Source organism: Oryctolagus cuniculus, chromosome 12, assembly GCF_051225735.1.
Source record: "Oryctolagus cuniculus isolate XC-2025 breed Fujian yellow rabbit chromosome 12, ASM5122573v1, whole genome shotgun sequence".
Classification (NCBI taxonomy): Eukaryota; Metazoa; Chordata; class Mammalia; order Lagomorpha; family Leporidae; genus Oryctolagus; species Oryctolagus cuniculus.
The window spans coordinates 65,639,046-65,655,951 of record NC_142878.1 but is presented as its reverse complement, the minus strand read 5'-3'; the positions used below and the strand labels follow the sequence as shown (position 1 = coordinate 65,655,951).

At 42.2% G+C, this 16,906-nt stretch overlaps 1 protein-coding gene across 4 annotated transcripts in view; it reads left to right on the top strand.

Moving 5' to 3' along the window:
- The window catches only part of ZNF106 (zinc finger protein 106), an 86,355-nt gene that overhangs the window by 15,587 nt on the left and 53,862 nt on the right, over positions 1 to 16,906 (top strand). For 3 of the 4 annotated variants that reach the window (XR_011380873.2, XM_051822463.3, XM_089310139.1), the window contains exon 2: positions 10,155 to 10,240. The exons of the other annotated variant lie outside the window; for it this stretch is intronic. Coding sequence is in view for 1 of the 3 variants with exons in the window: in XM_051822463.3 (XP_051678423.2) it covers positions 10,187 to 10,240 (54 nt within the window). In the remaining 2 variants the exon portion in view is untranslated. The remainder of the gene's footprint in view (positions 1 to 10,154; positions 10,241 to 16,906) is intronic. 4 annotated transcript variants of the gene reach the window in all.

The following is a 16,906-nucleotide window of genomic DNA, read 5'->3' as shown; positions in this document are numbered from 1 at the left end:
GGAGTGCAGCGGAGGATGGCCCAAGTGCTTGGGCCCTGCACCCCATGGGAGACCAGGATAAGTACCTGGCTCCTGCCATCGGATCAGCACAGTACGCCGGCCGCAGTGTGCTGGCCGAGGCGGCCATTGGAGGGTGAACCAACGGCAAAGGAAGACCTTTCTCTCTGTCTCTCTCTCTCACTGTCCGCTCTGCCTGTCAAAAAAATAAATAAATAAATAAAATAAAATAAATGGCCAGATGCCTGCCTTGTGATGCACCAGGTTAAGCTGCTTGTAATTGTAGCATCTGGAGTGCTAGTTTGAGTCCTGGCTGCTCTGCTTCCAATCCAGTTTCCTGCCGATGCTCCTGGAAACGCAGCAGATAATGGCCCAAGTACTTGGACATCTGCCACCCATGTTGGAGACTTGGATGGAGTTCATGGCTCCTGGCTTTGGCCTGCTGCAGCTCTGGCTGTTGTTGCCATTTGGAGAACAAACCAGTGGATGGAAGATCCCCTAAATAGAGAAATCTTTTTTTATATAGAAACAGATGGCTAAAAATAAGTGCATGGAAGAAATATACCTTACTAACAGTAAGCATAAAAAAGATGGAATGGCTATATTCATAACAAATAAAGTAAACTTCAAGATAAAGATTATTGCTAGAGTTAAAGTCGTCATTTTGTAATTATAAAAGGATCAGTTCATCAGGAAGACATAACAGTCATAGATCTTTGTGCCTGATATCAGAGCTTCAAAATACATCAAGCAAAAATGAATACAAATGAATACAATTAAGGGAAGAAATAGACAATTTGCAATTGTAGTTAAAGTGTAACACCTTTTTTAAAAGATTTATTTATTCATTTATTTGAAAGAGAGAGTTATAGAGGGGCAGAGGCAGAGAGCGAAAAATTTTCCATCTGCAGGTTCACTCCCCAAGTGGCTGTAATGGTTGAGACTGGGCAGATTTGAAGCCAGGAGCCACATGGATGCAGAGGCCAAGGACTTGGGCCATCTGCTTTCTCAGACCATAGCAGAGAGCTGGATCAGAAGTGGAGCAGCTGGGACTCAAACAGGTGCCCATATGCAATGCTGGCAGGCAGTGGCTTTACCCACTGTGCCACAGTGCCAGCCCCAAAGTGTAACATTCTTAACAACTGTTAGGTAACTAACAAATTCACTGTAGATATTTATCAGCCAAAAGCTGCAGAATACACATTTTTTCCCCCAAGTATACATATAGACCAAATGTTGGGCTGTTAATCAGTTCTCAAAAAATTCATTAAGTATTGAAATCATGTTTTTTTACTATCATAGGATTAAATTAGACCAAGACTGGTGGAAAAGCCACAGATACTTGGAAATTTAGTGGAGCTTTTGAATAATCAAGGAGTCAAATTAGAAATCACAAGGGAAATTAGAACTATTTTGAACTGAATGACAGTGAAAATACAACATCACAATGTGTGGGATAACTCACAGCCAAAGAGGAGCCAAAGAATGTGGTGTGCCGAATGGAATACTAAAAGAGAAAATATGTTCTAGGTGAAAATCGAGGACTTATGACTTTTTTTTTTTTAAGATTTATTTATTTATTTGAAAGTCAGAGTTACACAGAGAGAGAAGGAGAGGCAGAGAAAGAGAGAGGTCTTCTATCAGCCGGTTCACTCTCCAGTTGGCCACAGCAGCCGGAGCTGCACCAATCCAAAAGCCATGAGCCAAGAGCTTCTTCCGGGTCTCCCACATGGATGCAGGAGCCCAAGGACTTGGACCATCTTCCTCTGCTTTCCCAGACCATAGCAGAGAGCTGGACACGAACAGCCGGGACACGAACCAGTGCCCATATGGGATGGCTTTTACCCGCTATGCCACAGCGCCGACCCGAGGACATTATGACTTTAACAATAGTGTATCATTATTGGTTTATTATGACAAATTACACGAATGTATGTATGCAGCTTTACGCACTATGCCACAGCACTGGCCCCAATCTAAAACTTTTTAAAGAAGATATTTATTATAAATTACTACAAAAATTTGTTGGATGCAGCTAAAGCAGCGTTTACAAGGAAGTTTATAGCTTTGAGCATATTTATTAGGAAAAAGATCTAATGATAATGACCTAAGTTACACCTTAAGAAGTTAGTAAGTGAGAACACAATAAACCCAAGTGGATAGAAGGAAGATAAAGACAACAGAATACAAAAAGACAAACATAAACAAAATTATAAAGTTGATTCTTTGAAAAGATCAGCAATATTGATAAACCCATAAATTTACTAATACCAGGAATGAAAAAGCTTTATTCCTACAGAGCTTATAGGATCATGAGGGAATATTACAAACAACTTTTTGCCAACAAATTTGACAATAGGATACTTTCTTGAAGATGCCAATGTACTAAAACTGTTATATCCTGGAATAAAATCTGAGTAAGCTTTATTTGTTAAAGAAATAGAATTAATTTTTTAAAAAGATTTACTTATTTATTTGGAAGGCAGAGTAGAGAGAGAGAGAGAGATCTTCCATCTGCTTGTTCTCTCCCCAAATGGCCCCTATGGCCAGGGCTGAGCCAGGAGCTTCTTCCTGGTCTCCTGTATGGGTGGCAGCACTTGGACCATCTTCCTCTGCTTTTCCAGGCGCATTAGCAGGGAGCTGAAATTGCAAGTGGAACAGCCAGGAAGTGAACTGGTACCCATATGGGATGCCGGCTTTACAGACAGTGGCTTAACCTACTACACCACAACGCTGGCTTCTGGAATTAATAGCTTTTAAAAACCTCCCCACAAAGAAAACTCTTGGCCACAATGGACTTGCTGATGAATTCTGTCAGATATTTAAAGAATTAACATCAACTTTATTTAAACTTTCAGAAAATAGACAAGGAAGAAACACTCATTTCAGAAGGCCGTTATAACCCTGATAACCAAAACCTGATGAAGATATTATAAAATAAAAATAGAATTATAAAACAGTACCTTATTCTAGGTATAATAGTAGCAAATCCAACAAAATATGTAAAGGATAATATATCATGATTAATTGACTAAGAATAGAGGGATAGATACCTGATAGGGGAAGTATGGTAAAATCCAGGTGGTAGATATAGGAGTGTTTGCTGAAATTCTTTGAGTATTCTGTGGTAGAAACTTTTCAGAATACCATATAGGGGGAAAAATTGAAGGAGCATTATGATCAGGTTTGCATTTCTAGATAGATTACTTATGTTGCAATGTATGGAGTTTGGGGAGTGCAAGATTACATGAAAGTAGTTTGATGGGGCTGGCACTGTGGTGTGGGAGGTTAATCCTCCACCTTTGGCATCGGCATCCTATATGGGCGCCAGTTCTAATCCCAGCTATTCCTCTTCCTATCCAGCTCTGCTATGGCCTGGGAAAGCTGTGGTAGATGGCCTGAATGCTTGGGCCCCAGTACCTGTGTGGGAGACCCAGAGGAGCTCCTGGCTCCTGGCTCCTGGCTTCGGATTGGCCCAGCTCCGGCTGATGTGGCCATTTGGGTAGTGAACCAATGGATGGAAGACCTTTTCTCTGTGTCTCTCCCTCTGACTGACTGTAACTCTGCCTCTCAAATAAATAAAATTAAAAAAAAAAAAAGTAGTTTGAGAAGGGGCCATTTAGGAGGTTGGAGAGTGTTATATAGCTATTCTTTTTAGAATGGTGATTTCAAAGTAAATTTGAGCTCTGGGAAAATTCCCAAGCTGTTGGAATCTTAAACTTTGAACAGATTTTTTGTTTTATTTATGTGAGAGGCAGAGAGACATAGAGCTCCCATTAGCTGGTTCATTCTCCAAATGTTCACAGTGTCTAGGGCTGAGCCAAGCTGAAGCTGGAAGTCACATTTATCTCATGGGTAATAGGGACCCAAGTACATCACCTGCTGCCTCCCAGGGTTTCCATAGCAGGAAGTTGGATTTGGAGGGGAACCAGGACTTTAACCCAGGCGCTGTGATACGGGATGCAGGCATCCTGACTGGCTTCCTAACTGCTAAATGCCTGCCTGCCTTGAACACATTTTGGCTTAGTATATTTTTTATAACATGCTTGCTGAGATGTTTGGATATATCACTTCCACGTATACAGTATGCATATAAGTTTTTAGTAAACATGAGACTATTAGTATTTACAAAGATAGGCTGGAGATTTTTGTAAATTCCAAAATTTCAAATACCGCTATAGCAACACACATATTCCTCTTTAGATAAAACATGTGATGATGTTTTCAGAGACTTAATGAATCATTTTTTTAAAAATACAGAACAAAGGAATATAGAAAAGGCTATATTAAACTTACACCATTACCGTGTTATAGTCATCTTTGAACTTAAAAGATTCTATAAGAAGCAGAAATAATGATGATGACTGCTTTTAGTCATGCATGCACAAAAATGGATGAAGATTATCAAATATACTGTTAACAGTGAGATGAGGGGCTGGCACTGTGGTGGAGCAGGTAAAGCTGCCACCTACAGTGTGGGCATCCTGGCATCCTGGTTGCTTCATTTCTGATCCAGCTCCCTGTTAATGCACCTAGGAAAGCAGTAGAAGATGGCACTGGTGGAGGAAGTACCTAGGCTCTTGCACCCATGTGGGAGACACGGATGAAGCTCTTGGCAGCTGCCTTTGGCCTCACCCATCCCTGAACTGTTTTTGGCCATTTGGGGAGTGAACCAGCAGATCGAAGATTGATCTCTCTGCCTCTCCCCTGTAGCTCTGACTTCCAAATAAATCTTAAAAAAAAAAAAAAAAAGACAAAACAATGGAGAGCAACAGATCTTTTTGAGAAAAATATTGGATAGTCAAAGGGGCTCATCCATTGACTTTCAGTGGTTATAATTCATATGATAAATTTTTAAATTACGGTGTAGACCTTTCAGGAAATATGTTTGGGAAATAAATGTATTATTAACTATTAAATAAATGCCCCCTGCTATCACACAGTTAAAGTTTTGAACTTGGTACAAGCTGTCTTTGGACTGAAGACTGACACATGATTATTTTTGCTAGTACTTGTATTTGTTAGGGTCACTGTTATTCCAGCTTCTTTCTGGATTATTTTTCCCACTAGGGCATACTACTTGCCAAATTGCAGAATTGAATAAAGAATCTGAATCTTATGGTAGTGCTAATTCTGATTAAAGAATCTGACTGTGATCTGTCCTATTTCCTTGTCTCATGGTGGGGATTATGAACAGCTTCATTTGCAAGAGCCTGAGCTTCTGCCTGTTAAATCATGAATGCCTTTTCCTGAGTCACATCCTGAACTTCCTGTCTTCTTCTGCTTACTGAAAAGAGTGGTTGATATATACAATCTTGCTAAAGAGTAGTTGGTACATACAATCTTGCAAAAGAGTGTTAGGGGGAATCCTGGTGAGTAAAACGCCTATAAGTTTATGTTCAAAGATACTAGGTATAGGAAACCCCCAGTCACTTGCCTTCAGAAGGAAGGATCTGCCATGTCAGAGGTAGCAAATATGGCCGTTACCTAGTATAAGCCTTGAAAGTTCTGGTTGTGGATTAATCTGTTCGGAAATACTTCCCTACCTCTTTGTTGTCACCCTCGTAAAACTTTTGCAATTTTGTGATTATTGCCACTAAGCAAAGTGAGGACCTCCCAGAAGTCAATCATATCTCTGCTTCTCAACCCACGGGCAAGCTAGGCTTAGTGGCAAAAACTGTATATGAACCTTGTCTCCCTGTTGCGCTGTCCTGGTCACCAAAAATCCTTAAATTTTATCAGGTATTAAGGTAGAGGCACAGAAAGTAGAATTGAAACTGGTATTCAAAACAGATTCTAACCCAAGTACCAGTCTTCCTACCACCCTCATCAAACCAGTAGTTAGCCTTTTTTTCCTTCAGTGTTTGACAGCATAGTATTGTCATGTATTGGCTTACTTACTTAGGTCGAAGTTTAAAATTAGTATGAGTCTTAGGAGATACAATATACAAAATGACAGATCCTTTCCTCATAGTAAAGTTAGGGAGATCATACATACCTATCGTCAAACAGCCTGTTTTCTACTTATTTTACAGGTCATTTTAACAATAAAGGAGGATAATATGCCAGTGTTTCAGTTAAAGTTCTTTGACACCAAAAGTTATTTTCAAGCCTTGAGTTACATGATAAATATTAGGAGAATTTTTTTTTAAACAGTTGTGTTAATCTGGATATTTCTCATCCCCTCCCACTGGTTCCTTAGTCTAAGTCATTGCCATTCCCCTCGCTCCCTTTTAAGATTTATTTATTTATTTGAAAGGCAGAGTTACAGAGAGACATATGCAGAGAGAGAGGTCTTCCATCTACTAGTTCACTTTCCAAAGCTAATCTGAAACCAGGAATCCAGAGCTTCTTGCAGGTTTCCCACACAGGTGCAGGGACCCAAGGACTTGGACCATCTTCTATTGCTTTCCCAGGCCACAGCAGAGAACTGGATTGGAAGTGGGGCAGCTGTGACTTGAACCAGCACCCTTAGTGGATGCCAGCACTGCAGGCAGTGACTTTACCCACTATGCCACAGTGCCAGCCCCTAGAAGAGTATTCTGATACAGATGTTTGAGATGGACCACAAGTGTTAAGAAATAGTGGTTACTTCAAAAGCTCCTTCTGACCAGTTTGTCACTTTGGAGTGATGACTTAGGTGTGAGGATGGAAAGAGCATAATGAAGTACAGAATGAGCCTCTGGATATTTTTTTTTTTTAAAGATTTATTTATTCCAAAGGCAGAGTTACAGAGAGGCAGAGGCAGAGAGAGAGAGGTCGTCATCCACTGATTCAATCCCCAGATGGCTGCAATGACCAGAGCTGCACCAATATGAAGCCAGAAGCCAAGAATTTCTTCCAGGTCTCCCATGTGGGTGCAGAGGCCCAAGGGCTTAGGTTATCTTCTACTGCTTTCCCAGGCCATAGCAGAGAGCTGGATTAGAAGTGGAGCAGCCGGAACTTGAACTGGTGCCCGTATGGGATGCCAGCACTGCAGGTGTCAGCTTTACCCACTACGCCACAGTGCCGGCCCCTTTGGAGATTCTTTTTTTTTTTTTTTTTTTTTTTTTTTTGACAGGCAGAGTGGACAGTGAGAGAGAGAGAGAGAGAGAGAGAGAGAAAGGTCTTCCTTTTCCATTGGTTCACCCCCACAATGGCCCCTGCGGCTGGTGCACTGCGGCCAGCGCACCGCGCTGATCCAATGACAGGAGCCAGGTGCTCCTCCTGGTCTCCAATGTGGGTGCAGGGCCCAAGGACTTGGGCCATCCTCCACTGCACTCCCGGGCCATAGTAGAGAGCTGGCCTGGAAGAGGGGCAACCGGGACAGAATCCGGCACCCCAACCGGGACTAGAACCTGGTGTGCCAGCGCCGCTAGGCGGAGGATTAGCCTAGTGAGCCACGGCGCCGCCCCCTTTGGAGATTCTAACATAGTAGTTCCACTCTGTCTGCGCACCGCTGTTTCCTTTTTATTAATAAGCTGTGTGGGTGATTCTGATGTACCAGTTTGGATTTAGAACTTGTTTATATATGGAGGGTAGGAGTCAAGGCAAGAAGCAGTAGTGAATGAAGCCATTGGGTGAAAAAAAAAAAAAAAAAAAGAAACCATTGGGTGAAGAGAGCATAGATGTAGGATCATGGAAGTTAATCACACTGGAGGAAGAGAATAAAAATAAAAAACAACTCTATCAGAACTTGATGCCTAAGCATGAGAGTTTGAAAGAAAATAAGACATTAATAGATATAGCTTTGCCTAGGGAAGATGGTAATTGTATTGACAGAAGAGTAATTAGATCATTAAGAAAAAGTAATTATGGAGTTTTTAGAATATTAGGTCTAAAAAATATCACTCACTTCTTACAGTTTGGAGAAAAGTTGAAAGAATTCATGGAGGGTATTTTTAATTGATATGCTGGGAGTTGTTAAGTGGTTAATGTGAGGACAGCAGTGATTGAATTGCTTATTTACTTTCTCACTTGAGTGTTATGTAACCTCTCTGTCACCTTGGTTGAGATCGCTAAAGCTAGAGGCTTGGTATTTCCTTGACTTCTAATCTTTGTTAAGGCTTTTAAAGGGAGCACTGTTTCCCATTTAAAAGACTGAGTTTACTTCATTATTTTGGAAAGCTCAATGGAATTTTCTTTATCCAATTTAAGGATATATAAATTAAAGTCCCTTGATCTTGAGCTGGAATCATATCAGCTTAGGGTTTATATACTAAGTCCTCTTTATTAATTGACTTCCTTACTAGAAGTTACACTTTCTGATAATTCTAAGAAACTGAAAATGGAGGCCAGTGCTGTGGCATAGAAGGTTAAGCCTCCGCCTGCAGTGCTGGCATCCCATCTGAGCGCCAGTTTGAGACCCAGCCACTCTACTTCTGATCCAGCTCCCTGCTAATGTGCCTGGGAAAACAGTGGAAGATCACCCAAGTACCTGAGCCCCTGCACCGACATGGGATACCTGGAAGAAGCTCTGGGCTCTTGGCTTGGCCTGGCCCAGCCTGGGCAGTTGCTGCCATTTGGGAAGTGAACCAGTGGGTAGAAGATAACATCTGTCTCTCTATTTCTTTATCTCTATTTCTGCCTTTCAAATAAACAAATCTTAGAAAAAGTGAAAAATGTATGTTCTTAATACTTGCAGATTAGAAGCATGGAGCTTGTGAAAGAAGAAAGTTAAAAAAGGGAGTCTGGTTAAAAAATTGATCTATAGAGTATTTTGTTTTTCAAAGATTTATTCATTTGAAAGGCAGAGCAACAGACAGAGGGAGAGACACAGAGAAATCTTCCATCTGCTTGTTCAGTCTCCAAATGCCCACAATAGCCAAGGCTGGGCCAGGCCAAAGCCAGGAGCTAGGAACTCAATTTGAGCCATCAGTTGATGCCTCCCAGGGTGCTCATTAGCAGGAAGCTGGATTTTTAGGGTAGACAAGCTGGTAGTCAAACCCAGGAACCGTAATATGGATGTGGCCATCTCAAGCCACATCTTAACCAGTATACCAATGCCTGCTACAAATTCCCTTGCATCTTAACATTTACTTCAACCTTTACTACTTACATCTAACATTTTGTTATTTCATTCAGTAAATATTTATTGAGCACTAAGCACTATTCTAAGACTTTGGAAAACTGATAAAGAAGATAATACCAGAAATGTTTTAAAGTCTGCTTCAAGTTATTAACCATCAAAACAAAAAAATAGAAAAATTCAGAAATAAATAAGTAAAAGAAGAGAATTAAAAGAACGAATATGCTGTGAGAATTAACACCAAAATTAGTTTATGTTAATTTTGAAATTTAGGATCTTATAATACTAAAAGCATAAATAATACTATACCTATAATTTTTTTAAAGATTTATTTATTTATTTGAAAGGCAGAGTTACAGAGAGGGCGAGGCAGAGAGAAGTCTTCCATCTGCTGGTTCATTCCCCCAAATGCCTGTGGAGCTGGGCTGATTCAAAGGCTGGAGCAGCTTCTGGGTCTGCCACATGGGTACAGGGGCCCAAGGACTTGGGCCATCTTCTACTGCTTTTCCCAGGCCATAGCAGAGAACTAGATCAGAAGTAGAGCAGCCAGGACTTGAACCAGCGCCCACCTATATGGGATGCCAGCACCGCAGGTGGTGGCTTTACCCACTGCACCACAGCACTGGCCCCAATTCTTTGTTTATATAGCTTATTGGCATTCATCTTTCTCAGATCCAAGTTGTTATCCTATTAACTTATTTTGATATTTTAAACTTTATTATTGAATAAAATTATCTTAGGCATCCAGTAGTGTTATAAAGTGGAATTTCAGTAGCCAGAAAACTGCTGAGTGACCAGAGGTGGAGAGAACCTTAGACTTCTTTCATTGATCCTTTTACTGTCTTGTCTAAGAGTTAGAGATTAAACCAGAGTAGCTTGTAGCTCATTATGTCACGTGTTAAGGTCTCAAAAGGAATGAACCCCATGTGAAGAAGCAGATACATCTATTAGAGCCTGGTGTTACTGTGTAGACAAAGAAACAATGCTGCTTTGGGGTGCATTGAAAATCTTGTGTAGAGCATCTCCAGCAGTGGGGAGCTTCTGGAAGAAGGCTAGAACTAGGGAACTGTAAATTTAAAAACCTTTGCGTCTTCTTTCAAAATCCAGTATTTACCTAACTAGGTTACTAAATGTTACTTCCTCATTGCAGGTGTGAAGTTGAGTGCTTCAGATCTGGTCACTATGGTACGAGAACGAAAATGCATATTGTGCCACATTGTGTACACCTCCAAAAAGGTAATAATGGAAGAAAGAATCTGAGGCTTTACGACTAACCATTTTTTCAGAGACATGTTATTGATAGATGGGTAAAAGCTTTTAATAACTTTTTTATTAAGGTTTATTTTATTTATTTGAAAGGCAGAGTTATGGAGAGGCAGAGAGAAAGAGAGAGAGAGGTCTTCCATCTGCTGGTTCACTCCCTAAATGGCCACAATAGTCGGAGCTGGGCCGATCCAAAGCCAGGAGCTTCTTCCGGGTCTCCCATGTGGGTGTAGGGCCTCAAGTGTCTGGGCCATCTTCTGCTGCTTTCCCAGGCCATAGCAGAGAGCTGGATTGAAGTGCGGCAGTGGGAACTCGAACCGGCGCCCATATGGGATGCTGACACTGCAAGTGGTGGCCTTAGCCACTACACCACCGCACCGGTCCTAATAATTCTTATTTATGCTTTTTTCCTAAACTCTAGTCTTGTTCCACTGGTTTCTTATCACTGTCTCATAAACTCAGGGCCTGTATTATTAAACTTCTGCCCAGACTTTGAGGGTACTCAAAGGTAAATGATACAGAGAAATTTATAGAGACAGTATTGGTTGAGGTTATACTACTCTCAGAGTGGTGTTTTGTTTTTGTGTTTGTTTTTGTTTTTTTGTTTGTTTGTTTGTTTGTTTTGACAGGCAGAGTGGACAGTGAGAGAGAGAGAAAGATCTTCCTTTTCCGTTGGTTCAACCCCCAATGGCCGCTGCAGCTGGCGCACCATGCCGATCCAAAGCAAGGAGCCAGGTGCTTATCCTGGTCTCCCATGGGCTGCAGGGCCCAAGTACTTGGGCCATCCTCCACTGCCTTCCCGGGCCACAGCAGAGAGCTGACCTGGAAGAGGAGCAACTGGGACAGAATCCAGCGCCCCGACCGGAACTAGAACCCAGTGTGCCAGCGCTGCAGGCAGCGGCGGCCCTCAGAGATATTTTTAAAATCATATAGGTTTTGATAAGCTAAGGATACAGCATTTATTATACAAGGGTACTTTCAACAGTTCGTGGAAAAATAGAATTAAAAGATAAGTTTATTTTGGTACAGAAACTTTTGAAATCATTCAGTTTTTCGTAATACATGTTCCATGAACATTTTGAATAGCCTTCATATGTACCTGCATTCTGTTGGTGCCCATGCTTGTGAAAAGTGCAGCACAGCAGAAATGATATTGATGATATCCTAGATGTCCACAAGATGGGGATGTTGCTCAAAGAAGAATAGACCTTTTTATGATGTAAAAGAATTTTACCTGTGCCTTAGGAAAACTAATTTGTCTCACTTTTTGACTTTTCTTGCTTTTATTTGCTTTCAAAGTAGTGCTACTAGCTTGAGTATTGAAGAATTGTTTTCTTTTTGGGGGGGGGTATTTATTTATTTGAAAGAGTTATATAGAGAGAGGAGAAGCAGAGAGAGAGAGAGAGATCTTCCATCCGCTGGTTCACTCCCCAGTTGCCAGGAGCCAAGAGCTTCTTCCACACGGGTGCAGGGGCCCAAGGCCTTGGGCCATCCTCCACTGCTTTCCCAGGCCACAGCAGAGAGCTGGATCGGAAGTGGAGCAGCCAAGTCTCGAATTGGCACCCATATGGGATACTGGCACTTCAGGCCAGCGCATTAACCAGCTGTACCACAGTGCTGGCTCCATTGACGAATTGTTTTCTATGATTTTAAGATGTTCTGGATTGTCATTGGAAATTCAGAGACCTAGGAAGATTATGGGCTTAGGTTAGTCAGGAAAATCTGAGTGGATGGAGTGAATCTTGAAAGACTCCTAAAAGTAAGATGTTTTAATAAAAATGAGGGAGAGCTATTTTAGACATGTACAAAGACAAACTGGTGAAATGGAGTGGAGTGGTCAGAAGGCTCAGCTGATTCAGTTTTGTCAGGGCGTTGTTGTGGCATAATAAGCTAGCACCTGCAACGCGTCGGTATCTCATATGGCCACTGTTTCAAGTCCTGCTGCTCTGCTTGCAATCCAACTTCCTGCTAATGCACCTGGGAGAGCAGCGGAAGATGGCCTCAATCCCTGGGGCCCTTGCACTTGTGTGGGAGACCTTTTTGAAACTCCTAGCTCCTGGCTTTGGCCTGGCCCAGCCCCAGCCATTGTGGCCGTTTGGGGAGTGAACCAGTAGATGGAAGATTTCTCTCTGTCTCTCTCTAATTATGCCTTTCAAATAAAATAAATCAATCTTTAAGACAAACAAGTAAACAGCTTTATCTTGGCAATAGTAAGACTGTAATTGGTAATTTAAGTGCAAACAGTTGACAAACAACGTGGGATTCTGTACAAGGGGGTTATGAGCCATCAAGTAGGGTGGAGATTTTTTTCCCTTGTTTAGGATTTCTGTTGGTGATGAAGAAATCCATTGAGATTTTAGAATCATATTTAATGTATATGCTGCCTTGTGCAGAATTGCTTTTCTAGTTTTTGATTTTTCTATTAAGGTTTATGCAGATTGTCAGCATTTCAAAATTCTTTATGACTCCTTTCGGGTTCGAGGGAGACGGGCAGAGTGTGAGATGGATAGGCTGATGATCGAAGGTATAGCATCAGACTTTTGTGAATAGCAGCCCTGTTCTGTGAGACTGTGGTTTTGCCAGTTTAAATATTGGCATTTCCTCTTTTTCTGGTTTAAAATATGTTTGGGGGGCCTGGCATTGTGGCTTAGTGGGTTAAGCCTCAGCATGTACGTCCGTGCACCTGGAAAAGCAGGCCCATTTGAACCCCTGCCACTCAGGATGAATTTCCTGGCTCCTAGCTTCGGCCTGGCCCAGACATTGTTCTTGCAGCCAATTGAGGAGTGAACCAGCAGATGGAAGACCCCTCTCGCTCTTGCTCTCTTATTCTTTCAGATAAGTAAAAAAATCTTTTGAATGTTTTCATCTTTTCATGTTTTTATTTTTCCATGATCATGAATTAACTCAAGGACCAGTTACTCATTTCTGCCTTAGGGAAAGCCAGTTACGGATTTTTAAGCAAGGGAATGGTGTGATTTAAGTGAATAATATGGCTTAAGAAATCAACAGATTAGTTTAGTTGGAAGGATAACTCAAACACTTTTAGATAAACTGTGAACAGTTTATGTTGAAGCAGTGCTTTCCTCTAGTTTCCCAAATTAATACAGCCTTGGTTTCTCCAAGCACTATGGAGGAAAAATGATTTTAGGCTGACTTGGGGGGGGGGGGGAAGGCTAGTTACCACATCAACATATAAAAGACTGAAAAGCCGCAGAGTTAAAAAGAATATATTTATTTTTGTATTACTCAGTGTTTTCCACATTTGTTCAGCTGTGAAATCCTTCCTCCCTTAAAAAAATAATGCTGATTAATATTTGAAGGACTAAATAGAAGCCTAATTATTTTGAAAATTTACTTGTCTCACTGTTTTTATTCCTTGGAAACAGGAAGGGAGAGGATTTTGCTTGTAAATTTAGGAAAAGATTTAGTGAAGTGTTTTAGTAAATCAGAAGTCATATTAAAACTAGTACTTTTTTTTAAAGATTTATTTCTGTTGATTGGAAAGGCAGAATTACAGAGAGAGTGAGAGATCTTCCACCTGCTGATTCATTTCTTTTTTTTTTTTTTAATTTTTTTTTAAATTTATTTGACAGAGTTAGACAGTGAGAGAGATAAAGGTCTTCCTTCCGTTGGTTCACCCCCCAAAATGGCCGCTACGACTGGAGCTATGCCGATCCGAAGCCAGGTGCTTCTTCCTGGTCTCCCATGTGGGTGCAGGGGCCCAAACACTTGGGCCATCCTCCACTGCCTTCCCGGGCCACAGCAGAGAGCTGAACTGGAAGAGGAGCAGCCAGGACTAGAACCCCGTGCCCGTGTGGGATGCCAGCGCCGCAGGCAGAGGATTAACCTAGTGAGCCACGGCGCCGGCGCCCACCTGCTGATTCATTTCACAAATGGCTGCAATGGCCCAGATCGTGCCAGGCTGAAGCCAGGATCCTGGAGATTCTTCCAAGTCTCCCATGTAGGTGCAGTGGCCCAAGCACTTGGGTCATTTTCTGCTGCTTTCCCAGGTGCATTAGCAGGGAGCTAGATAGGAAATGGAGCAACCAGTCTCACACTGGCACCCATATGAGATGCTAGCATGGGAGGCAGCAGCTTAACCTGCTGTGCCACAGTGCTAGCCCCAAAACTAATTATTTTTTTTCTTTAAAGATTTATTTTATTTATTTGAAAGAGTTAGAGAGAGAGATAGAGACAGAGAGAGAGGTCCTCCATCAATTGGTTCACTCCCCAGATGGCTGCAAAGGCTGGAGCTGTGCTGATCCAAAGCCAGGAGCCAGGAGCTTGTTCTGGGTCTCCTACACGGGTGCAGAGGCCCAAGGACTTGGGCCATCTTCTACTGCTTTCCCAGGCCATAACAGAGAGCTGGATTGGAAGAGGAGCAGCTGGGACCAGAACTGGTGCCCATATGAGATGCTGGTGCTTCAGGCCAGGGTGTCAACCCGCTGAGCCACAGCGCCACCCCCTCCTTTTTTTTTTTTTTTTTTTTGGAAGATTTATTTTATTTATTTGAAAGAGTTACAGTGAGGTAGAGACAGAGAGAGAGGTCTTCCATCCGCTGATTCACTTCCCAGATGGCCTCAACGGCCGGAGCTGTGCCGATCCAAAGCCAGGAGCCAGGAGTTTCTTCCAGGTCTCCCACACGGGTGCAGGGCCCAAGACCTTGGGCCATCTTCTACTGCTATCCCAGGCCATAACAGAGAGCTGGATTGGAAGAGGAGCAGCCGGGACTAGAACTGGTGCCCATATGGGATGCTGGCGCTTCAGGCCAGGGCATTAACCCACTGCGCCACAGTGTCAACTCATCCAAAACTAGTCTTAAGTGATAACAGTTTTAAGTAAATTGGATATAGAATCAGTTCTTTTTTTTTTTTTTTTTAAATTTATTTATTTACTTGAGAGGCAGAGTTACAGAGAGAGGATAAGACAGAGAGGTCTTCCAGCCACTGATTCATTCCCCAAATGGCCACAACAGCTAATCTGAAGCCAGGACCAGGTGTTTCTTCTGGGTCTCCTACATAGGTGCAGGGGCCCAAGCTTTTGGGCCATCTTCTGCTTTCCAAGGCCAAGAGCAGGGAGCTGTAACAGAAATGAAGCATTCAGGACTTGAACTGGCGCCCATATAGGATGCCGGAGGCAGAGGCAGGTACTTAACCTACTACACCACAGTGCCTGCTCTTTATTTTTATTTTTTTTTTTTAAGGTTTGTTTATTTGAAAGGCAGAGGCAAAGAGAGAGAGAGAAGTATTCTATCCACTCATTCATTCCCCCAAATGGCTGCAACGGCTGGAGGTGGGCTGATCTGAAGCCAGGAGGCAGGAGCTTCTTTTGGGTCTCCCACATGGGTGCAGGGGCCCAAGGACTTGGGCCTTCTTCTACTGGTTTCCCAAGCCATAGCAGAGAGCTGGATTGGAAGTGGAGTAGCTGGGACTCGAACTGGTGCCCATATGGGATGCCAGACCCCTAGAATCAGGTGTTTTTTTTTTTTTTTTTTGACAGGCAGAGTGGACAGTGAGAGAGAGAGAGACAGAGAGAAAGGTCTTCCTTTGCCGTTGGTTCACCCTCCAATGGCCGCCGTGGCCGGCGCACCATGCTGATCCGATGGCAGGAGCCAGGTACTTATCCTGGTCTCCAATGGGGTGCAGGGCCTAAGTACTTGGGCCATCCTCCACTGCACTCCCCGGCCACAGCAGAGAGCTGGCCTAGAAGAGGGGCAACCAGGACAGAATCTGGCGCCCCGACCGGGACTAGAACCCGGTGTGCCGGCGCCGCTAGGCGGAGGATTAGCCTAGTGAGCCGCGGCGCCGGCCAAGAATCAGTTTTAATATCACATAATAACCCTGTTTAAATATTGCTTTGATCATGAATGGTTTGGTTGTGAGGAACAGAACCCACTTTAATGTAGCTCAAGAAAAGGGGATTTTACATATAAGTCCAAATCAAGGAAAAATTGAACCACAGGAAGCCTAGGGATTCAAGGTGCTATATACTCATGAATTTTTTTTCACTCAGCATTATATCATGAACTTGACTCAGTTTTCAACTCTGAGAATGTTAATTCTAGTTAGTGTTCCATTAGTTGTGGCTAGAAGGGGTGGCGTGCAAAACTGTTCTCTCCAAATAAAACATTTGAAGAGATAGGAAGGAAATAATGGTCATCTTTGGTAAAATTGCCCTTTAAAGGGAATATTTTTGAATCCCAACTCTTTTATCACACTGTAATAAAGCAATAATGGGTTTTGGGTTGCATTTAACAAATGAACTGTGTGTAATAAAAGATCTCTGTGTGAGATGCTTACAAGTGTGACGTGGTATTTGAAATATTGACTTTGGTATCAGATCTGTCTGGATTTGGGTTTCAGTTTGATAACTTGATTATGACTCTCAGAGGGCAAGTCTATGAGTATTTTCACATTTATCCCTTTAGTTTCTAGCTCTGTAGAACACAAGATAAGCACTTCATGAATATTTGATTAATGAGCAGATTAACTCCTTTGCAACTTTGTGTCCTTATGAAGTTAATACACCTTCAATATTTTGTAGTTCGAACAGGAAAATGTTTGAGGCACTTTATACAGGGTACAGAAAATAGTGATACTCAACAGTGTGGTAGTCTTTTATTATTACATGTGTAAATAA